A 27,765-nucleotide genomic window follows, 5' to 3' on the forward strand; every position below is an offset into this window, starting at 1 on the left:
CTGGGAGCATCCGGGTCTCACCCAGAAAATGGCGTTTCATGACATTCAACGCTGGTTTTATATACTTCTGTATTCCTTCTGGTAGGTCATTTATGTAGACGATGAACGTTACTGGTGCAAGAACTGAACCCTGTGGTACTCCACTTGTGACATTTCTCCAGTCTGATACATTGCTCTGATTACTACCCTCATTTTTCTGTCAGATAATTTTTCATCCATGTTAGAAGCCTCCTTGGGCCAGATTCATGAAGGTACTTACGAATGTTTTTCTTCTTAGCGCCTTCGTGGTGGCTATGTCGGTATTCAGGTAGTTACACAGACAAGAAAAACCTTCGTAAGTTTGCTCCGTCATCTAAGTGTACTGTACTGTCGACCACTCATAGCTTTATGTAAACTGGATATAACTCAATTTTTCTCTACTACATAACACTGGGATCGATTTTAATATAAACAAAAGATTATTAGTTCGCGACTCATGAAGAGGAGTCCTTCGTGTTAGTTATATATGCATTCTCTGCTTGAAACTTGAAGTAAATATGTCTTTTATGATAGTAGAATTAGTTTTATAATAGCAAGATATTATACCAGTAGTTATTAAGTAAATAAACACTGGTGAACATGAAATATGAGAGAAGGTTATGAGCCCTGCCTGATGGGATCATTTTCTATCACCAAATGCCTCTGTTCACCTGTAAGGGTGTACCTTAGCTATACATACACAGTTTTAATTTATTTTGTTTGGTTTTATTTTGAAATTAAATCTAGGTGAGACATAAAAGAAAAATATCCTGCACAAATGATGTTAGATTAGGGTAAAAACTTCAAAAACTTTTCTCATTGAATACTTAAACCTATAATTATGACTATATGGACTATTAACACTTTCGCGCTCTCCGCAAAGGTCACTCAGCCAACCGAATGTGCGCGCTGCGCTTTTATCGCTTAAGCGTAAAAACAAAAATGTGTATACTCTTTTTACTCTTCTGACCTTAGTTCTCATGCTACGTATTTCATTTTGGTACCAACGTGTTCGCAATAAAATTCTCTAGAAGAACATTAGTAAAATAAGTCAAGAAACATATAGGGATACCAGCACCAAATAAATAACTACGTAGATGACTCGCCGTGAGCGCCCATCAGCAACAAAATGTTTTTACTCTTGGGATTGTAATCACCTCCACACTTGTTCTACAGCGTTAATTTTGGTATCAATGGACTCGCAATGAAATTCCCAACATGGAGATATGAATATAAGCGTAGAATAATGATGCAGCCCGCCCGCAAGAGTGTGGGAAGTGGTGAAATTGTTACCCGGTATCGGTGACGGGACGACGCACGGCGCTTTGAAAGTTTAGACTTATTTCACTCTCATGACATTAATTTTCTATGTACGTCATTCATTTTTATGTCAATGTGTTCGCAATAGAATGTTCTATGTGCCCATAGGTAAAAAATATCAACAAAGCGTAAGTTAGAATAGCGACAAATATAAAATAACGCTGGAACATATCAGTGAGCGTCAAACACACACAAAATATTTTTACTTTTGTTATGTTTGTCAAGATTATACTTGTTGCACACAGTTATTTTTGGTTGTATATTGATCGGAATAAAATTCCCTAAACAGACATATGCATATAATACATGATATGGGGGAAGAATTACCAGTATAAACGGCTAAAGTCACCCACCTGCAACCCGTTTGGGACAAAATACCATTTGATCGAAGTTATCCACACCTTTCATGAACTTATTGTACCATGCAGCCTAGTGGTGAGAATGAGAGCCTCATAGGGCGCAGTTTGAAACAAACCCAAAGTAAATCGGATAAAAATTGAATTTTATACAAATATTTTAAAAGTAGACATAACTTTATGTCCACTATGCGTTTACGTTAGACGAAACCAAACGCGCCGGCGCGTCCAGATAGCGCGAAAGTGTTAAAACAGAGAGAGGGAAGTAGGGGTTCAAGGCCTCTTCCTGTTACACAATTTGGGTGTGTGGAACCAGTAATTATCAAAAGAATGCACCATGCCGGGAAGGCTATGTAGCAGTAAGGCAGTGAGGTGAGGCAGCTACTTATTTGAGGAATGCTTATTTTATTTGCCTTACAAGCTGAGGCAGCCTATTTTATTTGAGGAATACTCAGCTGATTCCTCTACATTTAGCATGGAACAAATTTGTGTCCAAGACCTCTTCCTGTTACACAATTTGGCTGTATGTAACTAAACTAGAAGTGCTCTACAAATCAAGGGACCCAGAATGTGGAATGACCTCCCGAATCATGTCAAAGGCTGTACCCCTCTCAACCAGTTTAAGAGTAAAACCAAGTACAGTGGTACCTCGCATAACGAATTTAATCCGTTCCATGTTCGTCATGTGAAACGGACGTCATACAAAACGAGTGTCCCCCCATGTAACCAGTGTGATGCACTGTGTTTATTGTGAAATTCCCCCAGAGTGCATGACATCAAATGTTCCCCAAAATATCATTTTTCTTTGCAAAATGATAAATTACCTTCCCTGAACATGTCTATGTAAAAATAATTACCAAATTCCACTTACTTTGGCTGTGAGGGCGTGGACAAGGTGCGCTGTGACGTCATCAGGGCCTGGTCGCCCGTGTGTGAAGCTCCCAGACACAGTCGCGCAGGCCATTCAAGCACCGCGTGTTGCCACAAATATATTTTCAAATATTTTTTCTATGCATTTCCAATGCGGTTTTATTTGTTTCTTTTATCGTATATGATGCATATTTGTGACCTTTACAATATGTATACAGTAGAATGTTCATAATTTTCCATGGAACTGTGATACATGTGTCAGTAATGTGTCCACAATAAATGTTTGTCACAATATTACATGGTAAAAATTCACTAAAATTACAATATGTACAGTTTCACATACTATTTACACAGTAACACACTGTATTACACACTCTACTTTGGAGGTGCGTAATAGTCAACGAAGTAGTCCATGGTACACAGCGCGACTTTGCTCTCCTTGCACCAGCTACAGATAGATTTTCATTTCCTGTTTCATCGTTCTGTGTTCTTGCAAATAATGCACTCGTGTGCACCCTTGGCTTTAGTACTTGTAGGTGGTATGTAGGCAAGCTTGTAATGCATAAGGTAGTATTGAAACGATTATAGGAAAAGCTCAATTTGTAAGGTAGTCTTGAAAAGATCGCTTTGTAAGGTCCCACACAGGAAGAGATTCAGCTAGCCTCAGAGTGTCCATCAGTCAGGAAGAGATTCAGCTAGCCTCAAAGAGTGTCCATCAGTCAGGAAGAGATTCAGGTATTCTTGAAAATATCAATGAACACCACCATGGAAGCCGCTAACACTTCATCTATGCTACTTGTATCAGATGCATCATCACTGAACGCAGAAAACGATTCATCTATGTATCATCTATATAAATTCGAGATGGCAAGGGTGGGGCTCAGAGCTACACCTGGATACGCTCGCTGTATCATCCTCATAGGTGCTGTATCACTGGCATCCGACCGTTGTGTTAAGCCCTTATTGCGCCTAGCTTCACCAATGTTATGACCCTTATGTTCTTCAAACAATAGGGTCTGAATTGCACCGATTGAGCGCAGTCTTTCAACACCGTGTGGGACAGGTGTTTGAGAGCCAGAGGCACGTGTGCCACAAATGGTTGCTCACGCAGTACTAACCCAGCCAGCAGCCCTTGTCTTTCATATTCGTTATTACAAAAGGTTCGTTCAGTGTTTGTTGGGTAGGCTGCTCCATTATGACAATCTTTCTTTGTTTCAAATGTGTTCCATTTGTTTTGTATTTGTCACTTACGTCTCAATAATGGAGCAGCCTACTCGACAAACACTGAACAAACCTTTATGGCATTTGTCCATTTTTCAAATTGTTTCAACAGTTCTTTTATTTTTCATTTTTTTTTATTTAAGAAACATGGAGCAGCCGACCTGTAGACCACCGAACGAACCTTTTTGACATTTGTACTGGTTTTCAAAATTCTTCATTTTTTTTTATTATTTACGTTTTTTGTATGTAAGAAACATGGAGCAGCCTACCTGCCGACCACCGAACAAACCTTTTGCTATAAGACAAATGAAAAATAAATATTGAACACATTTGAAGAAAGGAAAATGTCATAATGGTTTATTCAGTGTATGTAAGGTAGGCTTCTCCATTATTGAGACGTAAATGACAAATACAAAACAAATGAAACACATTTGAAACAAAGAAAGATTGTTATAATGGAGCAGCCTACCTGCCAACACCGAACGAACCTTTTTGACATTTGTTGTATATAAGACATTTCATTTCTTTTTTTCTACAAAAACGTCAATGCTTTTCAACATCTCAGCAGTCACCCTTTTATATCCCAGCATCATTAGCATCTTTAAGCAAGAACAACATAATTTATGTGCATCGTCGGAGGCGTCTAGGAATGTGCAAGAAGCAGCGCGACCCCACTGTGTGGTGTTGACGTTACTCAAACCAGCGTTCGTCATACGGGACGATTTGACGCTGATCGGGCCGTTCGTTACCCAAAATGTTCGTCTTTTGGGGCGATCGTTATGCGAGGTACCACTGTACTACCTAATTAACTCCATGTAACCTACCTTACCCCATAAATGTCAACCCATGTCTTGCTATTTTTTAAACAATGCTGTTTGTTCACCAATGTGTACAATTGCTGATTTCTGCTGTTATCCCCCCCCCCCCCTTTTTTATTTTTTATTCCTTCTTTCAACACAATTTATACCTAATCCCAATTACTATTAAGTTTTAGTCCAAGTGTTTTTTCCCCCCACACCTTGCCCAAAATGCTATGAGTATTAGTGGCTTTAGGTATTGTATGTACTAGTGCTGTCTATAAATCCAACATTATGTTTGTAAATCAACTGTATGTACTTTTCCTGAATAAAATTTATTTATTATTATATACAGTATTTATTAATCAGTAAGTAAGTATTAAAAGAAGGCACCAAGCTGGGAAGGCTATGTAGCACCATTGTGTGTAACAATAAACCAAATTTTTTTTAACAAATAATGCACCTGTATGGTAAAACAAATCCTGTCAGCTCTAAAAGTATTGATGCAGTTATTTAAATAAAAAATATAATGAAAGAAATATTACTGATTGATTGTTGCCGCCAAACGCAGCTAGTTTATTGTGCACTGGTTTATTTTTATCCTATCTTTTTGTACTGTACAGTATATCCAAGGAAGTGAAAAATTGAGACATAATGCACAATTTAATGAATGATTAGCATGGATTAGCAGTTCAAAAGAAATATGACTATTACATATCAACAGGAGAGCTTAATGATCCATGGTTAACATGATTTAACACTTTCACGCTATAATACAGTATTTGGATAATACAGGATAATACTATAATACAGTATTAAGGATAATACAGTATTTGTAATAATACAAACTATAATTTAAAATCTTTATTACTGATTTTTTTTATAAGAAGATTAGGTATACACAGCAATGTGCTGCTACTCTATTCTACGTGGAATATTACACAGTGTAGATAAAAAAGTAGCTAAAAGTTTATCTAATCCTCCCATCTCACAGGATGATTAGGCATACATGGAATCAAGGTAGAAATTACCAGCTTCAATACAAAAAACAAATCAACTCTGACTAAACAACTCTTCACGATTTTCACAAGAGGTAAGCACTGAATCATGGAAACATTATATTATAATTACTCTTGCCAGTTTCTTCAAGACTCCTCTCTAACAATGTATTTTTTAACATACTTAGGTATACACATCAATGTGCTGCTTCCCTATTCTGTATGAAGGACCACACAGTGTAGATCAAAAACCAGCTACAAGCTCATCCAACATCCTCACCTCACAGGATGGCCAGTCATACATGGAATCAGGAGAGAACAAAATACTTAAGGCTGATCTATTAGCCTCCACTGGCAAAACCTGGGTGCAGCACAAGAATATCTTCCAATATTCCTGAGTGTATGAAGTAATTGCAGAGTTCAAAGTACCTCATACCATTTGGTCTGAAGTCACTGATAACAGGGCAATCACAAATATTGTGTTGGAGAGTTTGTTCTCTCAAGTAGGACTGAAAGCAGATGTTTTTTCCACCAAGAGGGTTATAAATCCATGGAACCGCCTACCCGCTGACGCCGTAAATGCCAAATTCCAGCTAAAAAATATCATTAAGACAATTGGCGGGCCCTTTAACAAGCCACTGACTTTGTCCTCGTCGAGGCCACTAGATAGTGGCCCTTGGGTAAATTCAGTAAATATATACAATACTGTAATTGTCAGCGCATCTTCCGAGCAACAAGGACAGCTACACAATATCTCTTAGAATTACATAGATAAACAACAAATGTAACATTTGTTTACTACAATGTCCGTGCTGCCTGTAGAAGTTAAAAAAGCATAATTTTACTACGAAATATACTAATTTTATAAGAAAATTTGATGTAAATAGGAGGCAGTAGAGCTCCGATAAGCCAGCCCTAAATCTTCAATATGAAGAATGTTGCCTGCTCTCTGATTGGCCAAACGAAACACAGTAGTGACCTCTATCAGCACGTAGGTGAACCAGACTTAGAACCCAAATATCTTCCTAAGTGGACCTACGTAAATTGCACCTAAGCATCTTCTTAGGGTATACTTGGGAACCTTCGTAGCAAACCTACTTATGAAGAAATACATGGAGCTTCGTGAATCTAGGTTCTTGTTACTCCTCTATTACTCCTCTCCAGTTTCAAAAACAGCCTACTGCATTACATTAAACTCTGTCAAAAGCCTTGTTTATTTTTGTTTAGGTCCAGATAAATGCAATCAACCCAACCATGATATTCCTTGTCTACATAAATGAACTGCCAGAAGGAATACATGATTATAAGAATGCAGAGTCAGGAAAATGCCTCCCAATGAATTAGCAGCATTGCTAACTTTAGCCACGACATTGCTATTATTACTAGAATCCTGGTCACTAATTCATGAATATGAATCATTTTTCACAAGTTTATTTTCTAAAGGAACATGAAGTTCTATTTCATGATGCATAGATGCACAAATTTGCAGCTGTGTGCAGTGATGTCAGCCTTGTGCTGTGAACAGCATAACTAGCATTGTGTTCACTGATATCTGTAATTTAAATCATCCCTCATTAACTCACACAGTAGGATCAGAAATGGCACTTTCCTCTCTGAGATGTGCATTTGAAGGGCTAAGGTAGCCATTTACACTGGCTTCGTATGGCTTCACATAATTTGCAAACAAATTATAATTGAGAGTTTGTGAATTTATAAATTTGTGGACTTTTTAATATGCCCTATTTCCCAAAAAGGGATTCCTTATTCAGATTAAAACCCAGTCATTCATTATACTATGAACCTTGTTTGTTGGATCTTGTCTGTTAGCAAGGTCTGGAATTACAAGTAACAATCTGCTTACTATTGAAAGTGACCATAAGGCCCTGGTCTTTTCCCTACCACCATAATTAATGGTGGGAAATGGCTCATGGTCACTTAATGGAACACCACCCTGCTCTTTATTGTCCAAACTGCATTGTCCCACTTGATTGTGCACCTCTTTGTAGTGTCCCAATTTTCAGGACAATCATATGTTTTGTTTTCCTAATGTGTCTCGGGGTCACTTGTTTCTGCACAGAATCCTTGTGAATCCAATACCTTTGATCATCCCGAGTGATCCTGAATGATACCTTTGATCATCCTGAGTAATATTTAGTGCCTACTGTAATATATAATTAGCTAATTTCCAATTTTTTTTAGTGAAGGCATCATCCTGGAAATAAAAGGGAGAATACTACACTATACGAAGAGAAACCTAAAGACAAAAAAATGAGATGTCCATTCACTTCATCTCTCTGTACATAACACCATCAACCTTCAGTATGTCATCCACAGCAGCACCTCATTATTCACCTTATCTTAGACTAAAGATTTTCCACCTTTATCAACTTGTGGCACCCTGGACAACCTTTTCTGGGAAAAGCCCGTTGTGGCTCCCTGAAGCTACTATCATAGATAGTGTGCAACGACTTAGGTCACATGAGTCAAGGAGTTCTTTAGACCTACTGGAGACCAGCACAAGAACCTGACTCCCCCCATCACAGAGACACTAGGAGCAGTGACATTGGTTTATTGCTGCCACCGAGAAGGGTACACAGACAGTCAGCGAAACAAAACAAACCATTACTGGCTTCAAATGATATCTCTGCATCAAGAACCACCGAAAGAACTCCCCTTAACAGTGTAAACAAATTATCGAAATCTCTTGAAACTAGTGCCAGTTCGTTCGCCCAACCCTGCTAATCATTTGGGGGGAGTGAGGATGCAGTGCCGTGTCAACTGGTGAGCCCGCCAGCTGACAACCCCAAGTCCCATCTGACAGCCCCCAGCCCCAAGTATTCCATCTATGTTGCGGGATATTCAAAAGGCACTAAATATCACTCAGGATGATCAAAGGTATCATTCAGGATTACTTGGGATGATCAAAGGTATCGGATTCACAAGGATACTGAAAGGTGTAGTGTTTGCCGTGGCTGCTTCTCTGCTGAGTGAGCTCCAGTATTTTGCTGTGATCTGTACATTTAAGTGGTGGTTTTTACCTTTGTAGGTATTTCTGGTATTCTATCATGTGGAGAGACATGATAGAATACAGTACTGTACTGTGTAATGTGGAGAGACACATGATAGAATACTGTGTAGTGTGGAGAGACATGATAAAATGCTGTAATGTGTATATATTTCTATTCCCACAGAACTTTGTGTAGAAAAGGGAGTCTGGACAAAACTTGATTATAAAAACAACTTTGATTGTTGTATTGATAAAATAAAGGACACCGCCGAGCGTATCCACTCAGATGAGGTTTCTGTAGAAGAGTTTATAGAACGGTATGAAAAGCTTTACAAGCCTGTAGTGATCAGGGGAATAACAGAGAACTGGAAGGCTCACTACAAGTGGACATTAGAGGTGAGAATATTTTTGCTTTCTTCATCCCTGAACATGATAATTATTTAACATTTTTTTTGGATTCATTTTGTTGGGGATCATTTAGATTACTGCATTTCTGAGGGAAGCCCTGTTGGCTCCCTGGAGCTATCAAACTGACATGTGCCATGTTAGTTTGGTGCCATCAGTCCTTGGAGTTCGAGTGCCTACTGATTGATTGATCGTAGAATATGAATATTAGTGATTGATCGTATAATATAATATACTTGTCACATATATGAACCCACAAGTTTTAGCATAGCAACATTCTACACATTGAACTCTATGAATTCCATAAGTTACACACTTTTGAATAATATTACAGCAAAAAAACAGAGAAAAATGAGAATGAGAAACAAAAAATAATGAGAAACATCAAAACATCAAACGAATGAGAAACATCAAAATAATTGTTAAAAATTAAATTTGTGGCAACTGCTGCCCCACGGGGTGGTGGGGTGTAGTATCCCCGAGCACTTCATCACTCACCGCCTATAATTTGCTTATCTTTTCAGCTCCATCATGACTAAAGTGTGTCACATTCAATGTTTTTCTGGGGGAAGCCCCTCCAGTTCCCCAGAGCTATCTGGGCTGATATGAATGTATTAGACCCTGGCATCAGTCAAAGCGAATGGAGTTCTTAGGCCTACCAGGGACCACGAGCCAGAACCTGGCCCTCCCCCCCTCAGAAAGGCATGAGGAGCAATAGCCTATAGAAACCCACATATGGTTGAAAGCATTCTGTCTGCCATCTACCTGGTTAGTCACCCAGAAAGGTAGACACCCCAAAATAAACCCTGTCTGGTTAAAATATTGCTATTGAAAGCTGAGCTGTTGGACAGAACTCCCCAAATGAAAACGGAGCAAACGAGTATGACGTCACAATCATCACCATGCCCCTCCCCCCTTCCCAGGGAGGGGGGGAAGGGGAGCCCCAGACCCCATGCCGGCTATCCACACGTCCAGTTCTTGGCTGATGTGTGACTTGGTGGGTCATGCGATTTTGGCTCCGAATCATTTCAGTGCTGTGCCTTGTGGCGTGGTACTGTCCCAGTGGTGGTGTGCGAGCCAGGAGTATTTTTCAACGGTACTCGGTCTGCATGTGCCTAGGGTTACCTTCCCTAGGTGCCCTGTAAGTACTACCCTTGTGGCTTGAGGTTATCTTCCACAAGTCGCTTAGGGGCTGCCTCTACTGTGGTCTTTGGCTTTTATTTTTATTTTCTGCCTGGTGGAAGGTCTGCCCTTGATGTGGCTCCATATTTTATATATATATATAATAATTTAAATATTTTGATATTGTATTATAGGTGGTCGTCCACTAGGTCCCCATGTGTATACACGTTCTGAGGGTTCAGCTATTGGTTGTTTGCTTGGTAGTTTGGGTGCTGGTTAGCAGTACCATGCCTGGACTTCCCGTAGCAGAGCATCTTAGGGCCCTGGGGAAAACCCCACTGGGGCTCAGTGGTCTGATAGATATGTTCCCTTGGGTCCCATCTCGCTTTGTGCGAGATTGAAGGTTGCTCTGTCCCCTTCTCAGGGTGACAATCACCTGTTTTGCCTCCGTCATGCTGCCTGTTTGATAAGTGACACCTTCGACTCGGAGTCCTGCGAGTGGTGTTGATTGCTTGTTCTCTAGATCACCCAGTCCATTGATATTGATCTTTGGGTGCAGACAACTTCAGCGTTGCTGCAGCGCACTAGGTTGGTTGCTCACCTGGATGCCCCGAGACTGTCCTGTTTTAGTTATAGGGACCCGGACTTGGGGGTGTTAGTCGCTTCGACTCTGGTTTCATCCTCGCCCCCAGGACCTTCCTCTGCAGTTGTTCGTCCTGTACCTCCCCCCCCCCTCCCTGCTTTCGGCTCCGAAATGTCTGAAGGTTTTGGAGTCAGGAGCAGGGTTTAGTTGGTGGTGAGACATGGGCTGTTTCGGGGGTTGCCCCTTCCAGTGTGACGACAGAGGCATTCAAGCCCATTCCTCCAGTCGGTGCTTCTTGGTCTGACAAGTGGGTCCCCTTCGTTCCAGCTTTTCCGGCAGCTTCAGCCTTTTCCTTTGAGGTGGAGGGTTTGGAGAACGGCTTTGCCCCGGGTCCTGATGTGGAGGTCCCCGGGGTAGGGGAGGGGCTGACTTAGGGGCCTTGGGCCCCGTTTGACCCTGCTTGGGTTTTTGTACCCTCCGAGCGGGGCTTGTTGTTGCAAAGGGTGGGCTTTTCTTATCCCCCTTCCTTTTACGAGTTTGATATGGCATCAACCCCTCCCCGGGTTCGGTTCAGAGCCATAGGCACAATTAGAGAACACTTTATAAACTTCAGAGATTCACGGTTGTTCAGCATCCTCCCAGCGAGCATCAGAAATATTGCAGGAACAACCGTGGATATCTTCAATAGAAAACTAGATTCTTTTCAAAAAGAAGTGCCGGACCAACCGGGCTGTGATGGATATGTGGGCCTGCGGGCTGCTCCAAGCAGCCCTCAGGCCCACATATCCATGGTCTGCTTTGTCTGGTGGACCAAGCTCTCACAAGTCAAGCCTGACCCTGACCAGGCTTGGGGAGTAGAAGAACTCCCAGAACCCCATCAAATAGGTATCAAACAGGTTCTGGGTTCCCTTGGGTACTTCGGCCCAGTCTTTTCGGAGGTTTTCGGCCCCGTCTTTCCGGAGGTTTTTGGCCCCCGTCTTTCTGGAGGTTTTCGGCCTCCCGCATCCCTTCTCATGAAGTGTGGATGGCCATTGTGACTTACCTCCTGCGTGACCCGGATTACACCTTGATAATGTATCGTGTCTCTCCTGAGATTGGTTCTTCTTCTTTCCATTACTGGGTTCGTTACGAGGTTCTGGAATCGTCGTAGTTGGCAGGCTGTCTGATCTTTTCGTTGGGGGCGTAGCATACGTTCTGTCAGTCCTGCATGCTTGAGCCTCAGTGGTAAGAGGCTCTTACCATTATGCAAGTTTACCTTGGGGGTGTTTGAACGCCTCAATGCCTGTTTGTACGCCCCTGTCCTTCTGCGGGACGTCAGCCAGCTGCAGCTTCACGTGCATTCTGTTAGGGTTAGGGTTCTGGCCTACCTCGACAACTGGCTGTTGTGGGCTCCCAGCCAGTCCGCATGTCTGCTCGCCAGGGATTTGGATCTTTCTTAGCTCGCTGGGTTCGAGTTCCTGGTGAATTGGAGGAAGTCCCATGTGGGTCCCTCTCAGGTTCAGTCTTGGCTGGGTTTAGTGTGGGACTCTTGAACCTCTTCCTTGTTTCTCCCTCCAGTGGCTCTGCTGAGGCTGCGGTCCTGCCTTTGCTTGTTTCTGGAGGGCTCCTGGGTCACAAGGTGGTTGCTCGAGGGTTTGTGCATGAGTTTGAACTTTGCCATAATGGTCTACCTGCCGGGTCGGGTTTGGCTTTGTCGGCTTCCTTCGGGCATCCCTTCCACTTCTCTCGCAATCGCTGGGTTCGGCCTCCGGGCGCCATACGTCGGCTGCTGCGCCACCAGCTTCATCTTTAGCTTTTTCGGGGTTCAGGTCCTTGGTTCACCCGAGCCCTCGCTCGATATGTTCACAGACGTGTCATTTCTTGGCTGGGGCTTTGTGACCAGTGCTCACCAGTCCGGTCAGGGGTAGTGGGGTTCGCTTTTCCGTCGGGTTCACAACAGTGCTGGAGTTTGTGGCTGTGTGGTAGGCGCTTCAGAGGGTTCGGGTCGCTCGGGGATCAATGATCTGGCTTCATTCAAATTACTCCCCGGTGGTTCATTGTCTGAATCATGGGGGTTCTCTTCAGTCATTGACTCTTTGGGCCTGGTCGCTTCAGGTGACTTACCTACTGAGTTCTCGGGGTTTGGCTCTCCTGGCTGTTCACGTTCGGGGAAGTATTATGCATGCCACTTTCCCCCACGAACGTGTCATTTTATGTTTGGGGGAGTGACAGCCTGTCCCAGTTCATTCTCCTGTCCACAGAATGGACGGTCGATGCCGACTCGTTCAGTTGGCTCTACCAGACGTGTGGGCTCCTGGAGGTGGACCTCTTCGCGTCAGCGTGGTCAAGGCTTCTCCTGGTATATGTGGCGCCCTTCCCATGCTGCAAGGTTGTCGGGGTTGATGCCTTCAGGCAGGACTGGTCAAGGTGGGGTTACCTGTACCTCTTACCTCTGGTTCTGCTGTTGTTCCAGGTCCTACCTCGCTCGGAGACTTACCGAGGGAGAGTAGTCCTCTTGGCCCCTTGGTAGCTGGCCCAGTCTTGGTTTCAGGCGCTGCTTGCTCGGTGTCTAAAACAGGGGTCTTCCCGTGGCTCTGCCTTTTTCAGCAGATCGGGCCAGTCTGTTACATACTCTTCTCCTCAAGTCTTTGCATCTGGTGCTTCTGACACGGGTCTATTACCATTTGCAGCCCGTCCTCCAAAAATGGGGAGGTAAATGTAACAGCCAAGTGCAATTATGTACTATGTATGACAGTCAGAAATTGTACTTATTTACACTTATTGTAGTATTAAATCGTACTGTCAAATATATTGTGAATATTTGAGTTTACCTGAAAAGCTGAATAGAAAACCACAACCTAACCTAACCGTTTTAGTTTTGAAGATAAGCATTTTATTGCTTCTTAATTACAATTACTACTTAACCTATAGGTATATTGATATTAGTTTTATAAAACAAATCTAAAATATTTAAATAAATTGTAAAGTAACTCAGGATATTTTCAAGTTTTGTATAAAATCTCTATTGTTAAATAAAACTGAAAAAGAAATTCCTGATATTTAAAACTTGTGTATAGCGAACTGAACTTTGAAACTTCATCCTAAAATTCTGAGTGTCTTAACAGAAAACGAGGAAAATTAAATGGGGAGGTAAATGTAACAGCCGCATAAGTGCAATTATGTACTAAATATGACAGTAAGGAAATGTACTTATTAAATGTACTTATTACACTTAGTATTAAATCGTACTGTCAATTCGGAGGATGGGTTGACCATTTGTATGGTGAGCGGGTGGCTTTATTGATGGTGTCCCACCTGTGTGTCTCGTCTCGGCAGCAGTATGAAGTTTCCTGGCGGTCCTTTCATTATTTCTTGTCCCTTTGTAGGTGTTCTTCTGTTTCGGATAGGGTTGTCTTGTCCTTCCTGTTTCAGGACTGTCATCTTATGCTGATTACTGTCGCATATTGTGCGGTGCTGGCGGAGCCACTGCAGCTTACGTTCGGGGTGGATGTTACTTCTGTTCCATTCTGCAAGTTGTCTCGTGTGTTGTTTCACACTCACACTCGCCCCGCATCTGAGCTGCTCTCTATCTCTAGCCTCACTCGGCTCTCTGTCCTGCTCCAGGCTTTGTCTTTACTACAACACTTCACTACACTGACAACAAACTGACTGATGTAACCAAGACTATACTAAATAAATGTAAGAAACCATTATACTCTGTGTGTCTAATCACAAAACAACTTAAACGTACACACAATACGTTACATACTATGCTGCAATATTCTTCCCTGCATCTGAACTAGTTGGGGGAGTTGCCTTAAATTTTATTTTTGTTTATTATTTTCAATGTCACCGAAGTTTTCTTTAAAACTTAAACTTCGTTTTTTTAGAGGTATTGCATATTACTAAGGGTGTCACTAGACTTTATATAACATATGTGGAACATCAGCACAAAAATACATATATGCATTTCACTATTATGCATGCCATAATGGCTTATTTTATATGCTGTAATTAAAAAGAGAAGTTCTGCTGTCTGACGGGAGCCCTGTTGGCTCCCCGGAGCTATCCAGGCTGATATTGCTAATGTCAGACTTTGGCATCAGTCATGTGTATGGAGTTCTTTAGGTCTACCAGGGACCACGAGCCAGAACCAGGCCCCCTCAGACAGGCACGAGGAGCAATGGCCTATAGAAACCTCCATGTAGTTGGAAGCATTCTATGTCTGCCATCGACCTGGTTAAGTACCCAGAAAGGTAAGCATCCCAAAACAAACCCCTATTCTGGTTAAGAAATTGCTACTGAGAGCCGAACTAGTGGACAGAACTCCCCAAACAAAAGCGAGCTAACGAGCATGACGTCACCATATTGCTGTGCCGCTGTCTGCACAGCTCCCTTCTCTCCGTCAGGGAGGAAGGTGAAGCCCAGACCCCTCGCACCGACTACCCAAGACCTCAGTTCTGAGGTTGATGTGCTAGGCAGAGGTCGTGTGCTTTGGCTCAAGACTTGGTCTCAGCTCTGCCTTGTGTTGTGGTGGCTGTCTTATAAGAGGTGTGCGAGCCAGGAGTAATTCTTCACTCCTCAGGCTGCATGCGCGAAGGGTTCCTTTCCCTAGGTGCCCGGTAAGTACTGCCCTTGGGGCTTGGGGCCACCTTCCACAAGTTCCTTGGGTTCTGCCTCTGCTTGGCCGTTTTCTACTCGGTTTTCGGCCGCCCTTTGTGTGCTAGGGTGTTCTGACTCCCTTGTTCACCTTAGGGTTATCTTTAGGTTATCTTGAGAGGATTTTGGGGCTTAGCGTCCCCGCGGCCCGGTCCTTGACCAGGCCTCCGTTTTGTTACACATCCCCAGGAAGCAGCCCATAGCAGCTGTCTTAACTCCCAGGTACCTATTTACTGCTAGGTAACAGGGGCATCAGGGGGAAAATTTTTTTTTGCCCATTTGTCTCTGCCTCCACCGGGGATCGAACCCGTAACCTTGGGACTACGAATCCGAAGCACTGTCCACCCAGCTGAAAGGTGCCCATTTCTACATCTTGCCAAGCTACATCGCACTTTCCCCATAGACACTGGTAGGTGAGCACTCACCCCACCCACACAGCAGCTATAACGCACACCATTCATTAACCTAAATACCCATTATATTCAATGTGCTGTTCTGAATGTTGTGTATATCATATGTCTGTACAGGTATTGTATATAATATACTCAGAGGTGATGATTGGAACTATTTGCACGTGGCAGGACACTTGTTATACTATTGTTTGTATTTGCAAAAAGAAGCAGGGATGCAAAAATATTTGGTTTTATTTACCATGTGTTATACCTTACATATATTGTGCTGTATTCTCTTATCCTGAATTTATTCTAGAGTTGTGATTTGTTTTTATATTTATTTTCCAGAGACTTGCCAAAAAATATCGAAATCAAAAGTTCAAATGTGGAGAAGACAATGAGGGATATAGTGTAAAAATGAAGATGAAGTATTATATAGACTACATGAAAACAACGGATGATGATAGTCCACTCTACATTTTTGATAGTAGTTTTGGTGAAGTAAGTAAGTGATGTATTTAATTCCATACAAGTTTGCTAGAGAGAGTGAGACTGTGTGTAGTTACCTAAGTGTATTACCTAAGGAGGAGAGCTATGCTCATGGTTTCCTGCCTTCCAAATACTCTTTCTGGGGGTAGCCCCTTCAGCTCCCCAGAGCTATCCAGGCTGATATTGCTAATGTTAGACTTTGGCATCAGTCATGTGTATGGAGTTCTTTGGGCCTACGGGGACCACGAGCCAGAACCTGGCCTCCTCAGAAAGGTGCTAGGAGCAATGGCCTATAGAAACCCCCCTGTGTAGTTGGAAGCATTCTATGTCTGCCATCAACTGGGTCAGGTACCCAGAAAAATAGGCACCCCAAAACAAACCCCTCTTTTGGTGAGAATTGCTACAAGAAGCTGAACTAGTGGACAGAACTCTACAAACAGAAACAAGCATGACGTCACACATTGCCGCGCCGCTGTCTGCGCTGCTCCCCCCTCCCCGGGAGGTTGGCCCAAGACCCCCTCACCGGCAATCCACACCCTGGTTCTAAGGCTGATGCGCTAGTTCGAGAGTTGCTCTGTCCCCTTGTCTCAGGGTGACTCACTGTTTTTGCCTCTGTCACGCTGCCTGTTCGATTGGTGACACTTTCAGCACAGAGTCCTGCGAGTTTTGTTGCTTGCTGGTGACTCAGTTTACCCAATCCACTGATGACTTTATTCGGATACAGGCAGTGCAAGCGTTGCATGTTAGGTTCCGGTTATTGCAACAGGCTAGGTCGGTTGCTGCGCCAGAAGCCCTGAGGCTACTGTTTTGCTTATAGGGACCCAGACTTGGGGGTGTTGGTCGCTTTGGCCTTAGTTCTGTCTGCACCTCCTCGTTCTTCCCCTGCTGTTGTTTGCTCTGGTATCTCTCTCTCCCCCCCCCCCCATCGCTCTGAAACATCTGAGGGTTTCGGAGTTGGGGCAGGGTCTTGTGACTCAGGCAGTCTCAGGGAATGCCCCTTCTGGTGTGGCAACGGAGGCATTCGAGTCGGTTCTCCCTGCTGAAGCGTCTGGGTCTGACCAGTGGGCCTCCTTCCGTCTGGCTTTTATGGCTGCACCAGCCTTTTTTTCTGAGGCCAGGGCTTTGGGAGATGACTCGGCCCCGAGTCCTGATGTGAAGGTTCTCGGGGTGGGAGAGGGGCTGACTTGGGGGTCTTGGGCCCCATCGGACCCCACCTGGGTTTACTACCCTATGAGCGGGGCTTACTGTTACAAAGAATGGGGTTTTCTTTCCCCCCTCCATGTACAAATTGGATTTGGTGTCTGCCCCTCCCTGGGATCGGTTTCGTGTCCCCTCGGGTGCTTCGGTCCCGTCTTTCTGGAGGTTTTCTGCTTCCCGCATCCAGCCTCATGTGGTGCTGGAGTCTTATGCAGCTTACCTCCTACTTGACCCGGATTGCGCCTCTATTATGGATCCGTCTTCGTTCAGCTTTGGGTCTTCGTTTTCCTATTGGATCTGTTACAAGGTTTCGGAGTCGTCCTGGCTGATGGACTGTCCTGTGTTTGCTTTGGAGGCATGGCATACCTTCTTTCATTCCCGCACGCTTGAGTGGTTCAGGTTTTCCTGGGGGACGAGTTTGAGCACCTCAGTGAGTGCTTGTTTGCCCCTGCCCTTCCTCGGGATGTTGGCGTTGTGCAGGTTCCTTCCCTTTCAGCTGTGCAGGTTGCTGAGGATTTGCACGCTCGTAGCCTCTTGGCTTCGGCTTTGCGTTTTTTCCATCCTGGAGCTGTCTTCGGACTGGCTTAAAGAGAATGTGGAGGCACTTGGGGCCGTTCCTGGGTCCGGTGCCTTGGGCTCGGCGGCTCGCTCGTCGTCTGCCTTGTTGAAGCTGTTTGCGCCAATCCTGCTGGATGCAGTGTCACTGTTTTATGCCTCCCAGCTCGCCTGTCGGCATGTGGTGCATGCTTCCTCTGGCTTTTAGAATGTCTTCGCCCTTCTGTCCCTTGCTGTTTGCCGATTCTGCAGTGGCGTAGTATCTGCAGGCAGCTTCGGCTAGCTGTCGTCCCATGTCCGATTTGTTGGTTCTCCTGGGGGTCCCAGGATGGAAGGGCCTTCTCGGAGGGGTCGTGCCAGGGCTTGGGGATTCCGCTTGTCGGGGTAGGCCACTGGTGCCAGTTTCGGAGCCGGAACCGCCTTCGTCTGGTCGGCGCGGTGTTCGCTCTGTGCAAGGCTTGGGTTCTCGTAAGGGACGCTGACCCTTTCGCGGTACGTCCCATTGATGGAGCGATGGTGGGGAGGCTTGCTCTGTTTGCTTACGCCTAGTCTCACGATTTGTGGGCTTTTCGGGTCGTTTCCAACGGCCTGTGGTGGTGTTTGGTGGCCCCTCCTCCTTCAGGGGGGTTTGGGGTTGGCGGGGCAGGCCTCTTCCCGTGCATTCTGTCGGGTCATTTTGGAGTGGGTTCGCTTGGGCGTGGTTGAAACGACGATGTCTTTCAGATGGGTTCCCAGTCCTGAAATGGGACTGTGCGGACCTGAGGTTCATTCTGGACTTGTCCCGTTTGAATTCCTGGGTTCATTGCCCCTCCTTTCGGATGACTACGCTGTCCCAGGTCTGGCTTCTGTTGGAGCCGGGCGCTTGGATGGTGTCCCTGGATCTCCGGGACACTTATTGGCACGTCCCGATTCATCCAGGGTTCAGGGACTGGCTCAGTTTTGTTGTGGGGCATCAGAATTACTGCTTTCGTTGTCTCCTGTTCGGGTTAAACCTGGCACTTCGCATTTTCACACGCCTGACACGGGTCGTTGTGGCCCGTTTGCGTCTTTTAGGTGTTCTTGTGCTGGCCTACCTCGACGACTGGCTGGTATCGGCTCCCAGGCGGTCCGCCTTTCTGCTTGCCAGGAATTTGGTTCTTTCCCAGCTCGCCGGGTTCGGATTTTTGGTGAACTGGAGGAAGTCTCATCTAGTTCTCTCCTAGGTTCGGGCTTGGCTGGTATCTTGTTTGGGACTCTCAGACCGCTTCCTTGTCTCTCCCTCCGGAACCTCTGCTTCGCCTGCGGTCCCGCCTTTGCCGTTTTCTGGACGGCTCCCGGGTCACCTGGCGGTTGCTCGAGGGTCTGTGTGGGAGCCTGAACTTTGCGATGTTAGTCTACCCGCCGGGTCGGGTTTGGCTTTGTTGGCTGTTCTGGTTCCTTCGGGGATGTCCCTTCCACCTCTCGCGATCGCTGGGTTCGACCCCCGGGGGCTTTGCATCAGTTGTTGCATCGCCGGTGTCCTCTTCGGGTTTTTCGGGGTTCAGTGCCTTGGCGCCTACTTGAGCCCTCGCTCGATGTGTTCGCGGACGCGTCGTCTCTCGGCTGGAGCTTTGTGACCAATGCTCACCAGGCCGGCCAGGGGCGGTGAGGTCCGTCCTTCCGTCGGGCCCACAGCACTGTGCGGGAGTTCGCAGCGGTGTGGTTTTCTCTTCAGAGAGTTCGGATTGGCCACTGGTAGACGATCTGGCTCCATTCGGACTGCTCCCCGGTGGTTCATTGTCTGAACCGAGGGGGTTCGATTTGGTCCTTGGCTCTTTGGTGCTGTTCGCTTCAGTTGACTCGTCTGCTGAGTTCTCGGGATTTGGCTCTCCTTGCAGTTCACATTCGGGGGGGGGGGGGTGTCTAACGTCTTGGCAGATGGCCTGTCTCGGTTCGTTCCCTTGTCCACGGAATGGACGGTCGATGCCGACTTGTTCCGTTGGCTCTACCAGACGTTCAGGTGTCAGGAGGTGAACCTCTTTGCGTTGGCGTGGTCACGTTGCCTTCAGATATATGTGGCATCCTTCCCCAACTGCGAGGCCGTTGGGTCGATGCCTTTCGGCAGGACTGGTTGAGGTGGGGGTTCCTGTACCTCTTTCCCCCAGTTCAGCTGTTGCTCCAGGTCCTGACTCGCTTGGAGACTTACCAGGGGAGAGGCCCAGCCTTGGTTTCAGGCGCTGCTTGCCCGGTGTACGAACCCAGAGGTTTTCCCAAGGCTCCGCCTCATTCAGCAGATCGGAATGGTGTGTCACGTGGCTAGTTCGATCTTCTCGAGTCTTCACGTATGGTATTTTTGACTTGGGACTATCATCATATCTATGGTGATTAGGTGGCTTCGTTGTTGGTGTCCCACCTGAGAGCTTCGTCTCGGCGGCAGTATGAAGTCTCTTGGCGGTCCTTCGGTTTCTTTCTTTCGCTTCGTAGATGTACTTCAATATTGGTTAAGATTGTCTTATCCTTTCTTGGTTGTTCCAGGATCGTCGTTGTATGCCAAATTCTGTCGCCTCCTATCGTGTGGTGTTGGCGGAGCCCCTGCAGCTTGTTTTCGGTATTCATGTTACATCTGCTCCATTTCGCAAGCTGTCTCGTGCGTTGTTTTACCTCCAGCCTGCTCATGCACCGCTTGAGCCGTCCTGGTCACTTGACAGGGTGCTCTCTTAACTCTCTTCTCCTCGGTTTGTAGTGGCCCCTTCAGTTCAGGACTGTTTCTCTAAGGCTCTTTTTCATGTTGGCATTGGCCTCTAGGGGGATCGAGTCAGGGAGCTTCATGCTTTTCTCCGGCGCAAGGGTTTCTGCTCGTTTGGTCCTGGTGGTAGGTTTGTTCGTTTGCAGCTATCTCCTCCTTTTCTGGTGAAGAATGAGACTGCTGCTTTCCGGAGGGGTCCTTGGGTTGTTGATGCTTGGTTCGTTAGGCAGGGGGTGCATCATGTGTTGTGTCCGGTTGCAGCTCTCCGCCGTTATTTGCGTGCCATGGGCTCTGTGGCCCGGGATGCGCTTTGGGTTGATCTGGTTTCCCTTCTTCCCTGTTCCAGGGTTCGGGTCTCCAGGTCGTCCGCAGGGTTATTCGGTCTAGCCAGCCTGCGGTCTATCCCCGTGCCCATGACGTCATAAGTTTACTGCACTTGCTGCTGTTTTTGGGAATGTCTTGGGTTGACATTCGGGTGCGGAGTTTTTGGAGGTCGAACAGGGTCCTGGCTGCAGGTTACTTGGGGAACGTTCCTGAGCCTCGTCGGGTCTGTGTCGCTTTGGGTTGGCGGTTGCAGCCAGTTGTCTCGACTTCACGTTAAGGAGTGAGCGGCGACTGTCTCCCTGGTAAGTCTTGCTGGTTTTCATCTTTTGGTAGGTAGCTCCGGGGAGCCGAAGGGTGTGTCGAAGCAGAAGGGGAGCCCCAGAAACCCAGTGTTGAATGTAATGAAACACCATTTGCTGGGTGAGACCAGGAGGCTCCCCGGCAACCCTCCCTCTCCCCCGGTCGGCAGTTTTTCGTGTTTTTTTTTATATCTACCCTGAGAACTGGGGTGTGGATTGCCGGTGCGGGGGTCTGGGACTCCCTCTTACCTCTTCCAGGGAGGGGGGAGCTGCGCACACAGCGTCATGGTGACGTGTGACGTCATGCTCGTTTGCTCGTTTCTGTTTGGGGAGTTCTGTTCACTAGTTCAGCTTCTTGTAGCAATTTTCACCAGAATAGGGGTTTGTTTTGGGGGCACCTATCTTTTTAGGTGCCTGACCTGGTCGATGGCAGACATAGAACCACATGGGGGTTTCTATAGGCCATTGTTCCTCGCGCCTCTCTTTTCCAATGTACTGATGTGCTTCTTGAGGTATGGTACCATACAAGAGCTATGTTCTGGGTGTTTGTTCAAACATGTTCTATGTTTGAACCCTCAGACATTTGGGAGCCGGAAGCAGGGAAGGGGGGGGATAGTAGGGCAAACAACAGGGAAAGACCAGGGAGCATGGACTGAACCAAAGTCAAAGCGACTGATGCCACCAAGTCCTAGTGGCCCCTTGGTGGCCAGCCCAGCCTTGGTTTCAGGCACTGCTTGCTCGGTGTCCGAACCCAGGAGTGTTTTCCGCTGCTCAGCCTATTTCAGCAGATCGGACCAGTCCAGTACCAGCTGGTTCGGTCTTCATCTGCGCTCTTCGCATCTGGTCATTTTGACACGGGTTTGTCACCATTTGTATGGTGATCAGGTGGCTTCGTTAAAGGTGTCCCACCTGAGAGCTTCGTCTCAGAGACAGTATGGTGTTTCCTGGCATTGATTCTGCCATTTTCTCTCTTCATAGGTTATCTTCTATTTCTGATCGGGTTGTCTTGACCTTTCTTGGCTTTTTCAGGACTGTCATTTGTTGTCAAATACTGTCGCCTCGTATCATGCAGCACTGGCAGAGCCTCTCCAGCTTCCGATCGGGGTGGATGTCACTTCTGCCCCGTTTCATAAGCTTTCTTGTGTTTTGTTTCACCTCCAGCCTGCTCATGCGTCACCTAAGCCATCCTGGTCCTTGGCCAGGATGGCCAAGGACCATCCTGGCCTCTCTTTATTTTCATCTCGGTCCGTGGTGGCCCCTTAGGTTCAAGACTGTTTTTCCAAGGCCCTCTTTCTGTTGGCATTGGCCTCTGGGGATCTGGTTGGTGTGCTTCATGCTCTCCTCCATCGCAGGGGTTTCTGCTCTTTCAGTCCTAGTAGTTGGTTTGTTAGGTTGCAATCTTCTCATTCTTTTCTGGCGAAGAACAAGATCGCCGCTTTCCGGAGTGCTTCTTGTGTCATCGATGCGCATTTGGTCAGGCCGGGTTCATGTCATGTGTTGTGTCCGGTTGCGACTCTTTGTTGTTGCCTGGACGTCTCGGCTTCTGTGGCCGGGGTTGCGCTTTGAGTTGATCCGGTTTCCCTCGAGGGCGCCTGACAGCTGAGTGGACAGTGCTTCGAATTCGTAGTCCTGAGGTTCCGGGGTATGATCCCCGGTGAAGGAAGAGACAAATGAGCAAAAAGTTTCTTTCACCCTGATGGCCCTGTTACCTAGCAGTAAATAGATACCTGGGAGTTAGATAGCTGCTATGGGCTGCTTCCTGGGGGTGTAACAAAAAGGAGGCCCTGGTCGAGGACTGGGCCGCGGGGACGCTTAGCCCCAAAATCATCTCTAGATATTCCTGTTGCAGGGCTCGGGTCTCCTAGGTCGTTGGCAGGGTTATTAAGTCTAGCCAGCCTGCGGTCTATCCTCGTGCCCATGACGTTCGGAAGTTTGCTGCTTTAGCTGTCGTGTGGCAACATGTCTTGGGCTGATATTCGGGCGCAGGGATTTTGGAGGTCGAACAGGATCCTGCCTGCCTGTTATTTGGTCAACATTCCTGGTCTTGGGTATTCGTATGTGGCTTTGGGTTGCAGGTTGCAGTCAGTTGTCTTGCCTTCGTGTTGAGGAGTGTCGCAGCTGCCTCCAGAGTAAGTCCCTCTTTTCCTTATTTTTAGTTATGTGGCTCCAGGGAGCTGGAGGGGCTCCCCTTAGAAAACCAGCATTGAATGTAATGAAATGCCATTTTCTGGGTGAACCCCAGAGGCTCCCTGGTACCCTCCCTCCTTCTGGTTGGCAGTTTTCGCGGTGTTTTGATGCTTAGCCTTAAAGGGACTGCCGGCTGAGTGGACAGCGCTCGAGATTCGTAGTCCTAAGGTTTCTGGCTCAATCCCCAGCGAAAGCGGAAACAAATGGGCAGATTTTCTTTCACCCCGATGCCCGTTCACCTAGCAGTAAAAAAAATAAGTTCCTGGGAGTTAGACAGCTGCTACAGGTTGCTTCCTGGGGATGTGTAACAAAAAGGAGGCCTGGTCGAGGACTGGGCCATAGGAACGCTAAGCCCCTAAATCATCTAAAGGTAACCACGAAATAAGATAGCCTCTGAGCTGGAGTTGTTGGGTAGCTGGTGCGGGGGATCCGGGGCTTTCCCCTCTCCCTTCTGGGGAAGGGGAGAACTGCGTGGAAAAGCGGCATGGCGGCGAGGTGTGATGTTTGCTTGTTTCCTTGGGAAATGAGGGAGTTTTGCCTCTCTGTTAGGTTTTCAGTTGCAATTTGTTTACCATATGGGGTCTGTTTTGTTATGCCTACCTTTCTGGGTGCCAAACCCCGATCGATGTCAGATAAGGAAAACCCTCAACCACGGGGGGTTTTCATTGAACCATTGTTCCCTCTGCCTCTCTGAGGGGGCCAGGTTCTGTCTCGTGGTTCCCAGTTGGCTGAACTCCATTGACTAATGCCCTGGTCTAATATATAACATATTAGCCCAATTGCTCCAGGGAGCCAAGGTGGCTCACCCAGAACATGGCTTTTCATTACAGTCAATGCTGGTTTTCTGAGGGGGGAACCCTGTCAGCTCCCCGGAGCTATCCAGGCTGAATAGGTGTGTATAACTTTCTGATATCAGTCAATGTACACCGAGTTCTTGCCTACCGGGGACCATGAGCCAGAACCAGGCCCCCTCAAGAGAGCCACGAGGAGCAATGGCCTATAGAAACCCCCATGTGGTTGGGAGGATTCTATATCTGCAATCGACCGGCTCTGGCACTTGGAAAGGTAGGCGTCCCAAAACAAACCCCCCTATTCTGGTGAAACTATTGCTACCGAAAGCCGAACGAGTGGACAGAACCCCCCCAACAAAAATTAACAAACGAGCATGACGTTATCATGTCACCGCTCCACTGTCTGCGCAACCTCCCACTCCCCTCCCCGGGAGGGGAAAGTGGGAGCCCCAGACCCCACGCTGGTGATCCACCCTTCAGTTCTTAGGCTGATGTGTTACTGGCGTGGTCTTGTGCCTCTGGCTCCTGCAATTTGTCTCAGATTCTGTGCCTTGCGGCATGGACTGTCTCTACTGGTGGTGTGCGAGCCAGGAGTAATATTCTTCGGTACTCGGGCTGCATGCGTCTAGGGCCACCTTCCCTAGGTGCCCTGTAAGTACTGTACTACCCTTGCGGCTTGGGGCCACCCTCCATAAGTCACTTTGGGATCTACCCCCACTGTGTCTTTTACTGCTCGATACTTGGCCACCCTTGGGGTCAACTGGGGTCTTTGTTGCCTGTATTTGCCTCTGGGTTTGCCTTTTGTTCTCTGCTCTTACTTGGGGAGATTATTTCTCAGTTCTTGTTTTCTGCCTTGGTGAATTTCTGTCCTGTTTCTGATTTGCTTTGTGTTATCGGTATGTGGGTAGACTGCAGGTTGGCTAGACTTAACACTTTCGCGCACCCTGCGCGCACGCCCCAACCCACCCCAAGGTGGACCTAGCGTTTCCTGGGAGCACGCATCCACGCTAACATATGTACTCTTTCCAGTGTTCTGACCTTAATTTTCGAGCTACATTGTTCGTTTTGGTATCAAATTGTTCGCAATCGAAAGATGCACATTTTAAAACTAGTACCATAATAATTAAACAGTAAATGGAATCTTAACAAACATTTTAATTTTGAATGCTCATCACCACAAGTATTTATAATCTTTCCAGTATTCTGACCTCAACTGTCGTGCTACGTCGTTCATTATAGTATCAATTGTTATTAACCTAAAGGTGTGCATTTTAAAACTAATGTCCCCATAATAATCGAACAATAAATGAAATTTTTACAAATACAGTATTTTTAATTTCGGACGCTTATCTAAGTATTTATAATATTTCCAGTGTTCTGACCTCAATTGTCATACTACGTCATTTATTTTTTATATCAAATTGTTTGCAATCTAAAGGCGTGGATTCTAAAACTAGTCCCATAATGATTGGATAAAAAATATAATTTTAACATATATTTTAAATTTTGACGCAACATGCGTCACCAGCAGATATGGCAATTTATTTATTGGGGCCGACTGCTTCGCCCCTGAACGAAAGTGTTAATAACACTGCAGACAACCTGAGAAACATGATCCCTGGAACAGGGAACCAGGACATTCAGATCAACCCACAATGAATCCACTGAAGATGCAATGGCATGAAGGTAGCAGTGAAGAGCCACCAGACAAAAAGCATGATGCAACTTAGGCCTAACAAATGAAGCATCAAGAAGCAACAAACCAAGTTTTCAGATAGTCCAAGAAAATGTAGTTTACCCACCCTTCCCTTTCTTGCTTTATTTTGTGTCGGCTGGCTTAGTTTTTCCTACTAGGTCTTATGATGTTGGGGCTTCTGAGTGATAACCCCTGGACAGGAGTTGGGGGTCATTGGTCCCTCTTTCTTTCGTTGCTGTTGTCAAGACTGGCAACAGCAACTTGGGCAGTATTGGGGCAGTATGGGGATGGGCAGTACTCTGTTGTGACATTTAGTCTTTGCAAGTAGGTCGGGTGGTTTGATTGTTCAGTTTTCCTTTGGGTTCTTGTTCAGTTTCCTTCTCCGCCATATGTCTTTCCAACTCTGCAGTCCCTTTTTGTTTTCTCTGCCTTCTCTCTCTTGACCTTTGAATGTGTCTCTTGGCCTTGTGAGTGGTCTTGAGGTTTGTTTCCTGGATCTAAGTCCTGTTACATTTTTTTTTGGGGGGGGGGGGGACCTACAGTACTTTGTTTATGTCGGGACATTCTCACTCCATTTTACGTTCTTATAGAGATGAGATGCTAATAAGGCAATTTGGGGACTATTTGTAAGATCGAATATGGGGCCTGACAACTGAGGGGACAGCGCTTTGGATTCATAATCCTGAGGTTCCGGGTTCGATCTCCGGTGGAGGCGGAAACAAATGGGCAGAGTTTCTTTAACCCTGATGCCCCTGTTACCTAGCAGTAAATAGGTACCTGGGAGTTAGACAGCTGCTACGGGCTGCTTCCTGGGGGTGTGTAACAAACAGGAGGCCTGGTCGAGGACCGGGCCATGAGGACGCTAAGCCCCGAAATCATTTCAAGATGACCTCAAGAATGTTCATAAACCAGGAAATTACCCTGATTACCTCTATATAGCTAGAGAGTATTTAGAGGGTTGACCACTTTCATAGAATGTATCACTTCATTTGTTTTGGTATTTGTAAGCTATTTGGGCATTTACAAGAATCAGTAGGGATGTTATCAATCAAGATTATGTCTTGTAAAGCTTTCATGGTCTCATTTGCATCATATGTAACTGGACATAATGATTATTAGTTGATAAATTCTCTTGAATTAATTTGATCTTATTGTTAATTCTTTGTGAATTGCAATGGTTGGTTTTTCAGAGCAAGACAAAATTGTTAATAGAAATTAATTGGTTAGTGATTATTTTTATGAAATTTGTGGTGTCTTCTTCAGCTTAACATTTTTTTATAGCATGTTCGCCGTAAAAAGCTCCTAGAGGACTACGAAGTGCCCAAATATTTTCGAGATGACTTGTTTAAATATACTGGTGAAGACCGTCGGCCTCCCTACAGATGGTTTGTTATGGGCCCTTCTCGCTCTGGCACTGGTATTCATATAGATCCACTTGGAACTAGTGCTTGGAATTCACTTTTACGTGGTCACAAAAGGTTAGTCAGCCCTCTTTATCTATTTCTCTAGAATAAACGTATGCAGCGAGACCAATCTTGAAAATAATAAATAATATATATATATATATATATATATATATATATATATATATATATATATATATATATATAGATATATATAGATATATATAGATATAGATATATAGATATATATATAATATGAGAGGAAAATATCAGTGTTCAATGTGTATCCACAAGGTCTTCCCTGAGTACTCTTTATTGTCTTCTCCAAGGCTATGGGTTCCTACACTTGCACCAGAGGTGGTACCCTTTTTATTTATTTATATATATAAAAAC

At 45.8% G+C, this 27,765-nt stretch overlaps 1 protein-coding gene across 1 annotated transcript in view; it reads left to right on the forward strand.

Annotated features, from left to right (window-relative positions):
* Window positions 1-27,765, forward strand: part of JMJD6 (Bifunctional arginine demethylase and lysyl-hydroxylase PSR) — an 89,046-nt gene that overhangs the window by 9,439 nt on the left and 51,842 nt on the right. The window contains exons 2-4 of the mRNA XM_045747435.2: window positions 8,772-8,983; window positions 16,076-16,228; window positions 27,251-27,447. Coding sequence (XP_045603391.1) covers window positions 8,772-8,983; window positions 16,076-16,228; window positions 27,251-27,447 — 562 coding nt within the window. The remainder of the gene's footprint in view (window positions 1-8,771; window positions 8,984-16,075; window positions 16,229-27,250; window positions 27,448-27,765) is intronic.

The sequence above is a fragment of the Procambarus clarkii genome, chromosome 7 (genome assembly GCF_040958095.1).
Source record: "Procambarus clarkii isolate CNS0578487 chromosome 7, FALCON_Pclarkii_2.0, whole genome shotgun sequence".
Lineage (NCBI taxonomy): Eukaryota > Metazoa > Arthropoda > Malacostraca > Decapoda > Cambaridae > Procambarus > Procambarus clarkii.